Source organism: Montipora foliosa, chromosome 8 (assembly GCF_036669935.1).
Source record: "Montipora foliosa isolate CH-2021 chromosome 8, ASM3666993v2, whole genome shotgun sequence".
Lineage (NCBI taxonomy): Eukaryota > Metazoa > Cnidaria > Anthozoa > Scleractinia > Acroporidae > Montipora > Montipora foliosa.
In genome coordinates, this window is record NC_090876.1 from 11,699,485 (window position 1) to 11,701,667 (window position 2,183).

Here is a 2,183-nt window from a genome sequence, read left to right on the forward strand (position 1 = left end):
ATCGGGTGCCACTCCTAACCTTAACAGCCTTCCATTCAGCAACTTTGCGAAAATTTGCATGCCGCCTCCACGGAGTCGCGACGCCAAATGCACTGTGCATTTGTCCGTAATCCTGCAGTCGGTTAGGGTGCAGCCATCTTCCAGTTGTCTTCCAAAATAGATAAGTCTTTGGTCGTGTACTGGTATATCTTCTTCGACCATAATTTTCCTCTTCAAGCTCTCAACAGAATCGCTTGTCCTAACGCGCAGACTGAAAGTTGAACGAGTAATCCCTCTGACAAAGACGGTCACCTCATCATGGTATCGAAACCGCAAATACGGAGTGGATTCCTTGTCAATGTGGTAGTCACTTAAAGTGCGCTCATCTTTCAGTAGCTCACCCTTAAATCTGAGTACCTGCTGATCTGGTGGTATCCCTTTTTTCTCCAAAATTTTCGTCTTCACTTTCTCAACAGAATCACTTGGTCCGACTTCTAAATAGAATTTTTCACCAATATCAGGGTCGACCAAGATTTGCATTTTCTCTGAAATACCCAAGGGTCGGGTAGCCGTTGTGGGAATATTTCCCCGACTCTGGGTAAAATCCTCTTCTGACAGTTGTTCTGTCTTGTCACCCTCCCAGACAGGCGAATAATCGGCCGACCCAGCAACCCAGTCAACATCCTTTTGTTGTGTTGATAGATCAACTGCCTTGGACACCTCAAGATTACTTTCCACCGTTGTTGCTGCCGACATTTTCATCATTTTCAACTTCTCTGAGAGATTGCCTTGCTCATCTATTAATTGTGTGCCGCTCTGAGATTTCTCACGTCGACGCCCTGAAACAATACAGATTCACTTTCAGTGGCAAAATCGTCAGTATAGCAAACTTGACACTAAAATAGTGAGACCGCCACAAAAAAATACGTTGAAAAAAACCTTTAACAAGTTGTATAGAAACTGGAATCAAAGCTCACAATAACCCAGGATTAACTCAATCGTGTTTTAAACAACTGAACTGTGACGGAATTTTCCATTCTTTATCTTTGTAATTAGACTTAGTTTGTTCCGTTTTTTGTATTTTGTTACCTTTTAGTGTACATGATGTAGTGTTTATCGTCGTTGCAGTATCACGTATTGTAAGTTATGCCTGTTAGCTGATTGTCTCTTAAGTGTTGATTTGGTATGATATTGTAAACATAGGAATGTATGGTACCGTGTTAACAATACGTATGTAACGAAGGTATGTGTTAATTATAGAAGTTAAAGCCGGGGTGGCGCAGTGGTGAGAGCACTCGCCTCTCACCAATCTGTCCCGGGTTCGATTCCCGGTCCCGGCCCCGGCCCCATATACGGGTTGAGTTTGTTGTTAGTTCTCTCATTTCTCCGAGAGGTTTTTCTCCGGGTACAGTAAACACCCGCATATAAGAACAAGTGGATTAAGAACATCAGGCTGAAATTTGGCCAATAAAGCACCGTATAAATAAGAACAAATTCAGCCTGATAAATAAAACTTTACCCCTCACGCAATGAATGCGATACGTCAAAACACAAATATTATAGACATGCGCAGTATGAACACGACTGATAAGGTCGGCTCAACGAGAATGCTATGGGGACTATGTTGTTTAATATCTTTTTAAAACGCGAAGTTTCAGCCACCGTTAAAGGCAAGGTTAAAGAATGGCACATGACCGAAATATCTACCGTTTTCAATTTCGATTCTTTCCCCTAAGTTTATACTGTACCTATTTTATTTACTTGAATGCGCACTGTTCGGTGCGTTGCTGCTTGAAGAAAAATTTCGCGACGGTGATGTTTAAGACCAGTCATTCAGTTTGTCAATTGGTCAACATTAGGAGTTCTGCGTTGTGTTCCTGTGAAGTTATTTCATTTTTCTTCACGCGCGCTCGAGGTAGCCAAACTGAGTTGTCAAGAATCGTGTCGTGCTGGAGAGCTGTTCGATCGAATTGAGTGAAGGCAACAGAAGATTGCAGGCAAGGTACGCAATGAGTTTTTCTAATATTCAAACCTTGACGACATACATAACACTAATAATACAATACAAAATACTAAACACTTAACTTATAAAAATGTTGTAAGGGTAAACACAGTGAAAATCGGAAACCAGTGAACCTTGAGCACACAGTACACAGAATTTAGTAGTTTTATGCACCAAATCGCTCACTTAATTAGCTACATTT

At 41.4% G+C, this 2,183-nt stretch overlaps 1 protein-coding gene across 1 annotated transcript in view; it reads right to left on the bottom strand.

The window, feature by feature from the left end:
• LOC137968253 (polyubiquitin-B-like) overlaps window positions 1–735 on the bottom strand; it is a 1,152-nt gene extending 417 nt beyond the window's left edge. The window contains exon 1 of the mRNA XM_068814865.1: window positions 1–735. This exon is cut by the window's left edge and continues 417 nt beyond it. Within this exon, the coding sequence (XP_068670966.1) occupies window positions 1–735 (735 nt within the window).
• Window positions 736–2,183: the final 1,448 nt, after the last annotated feature.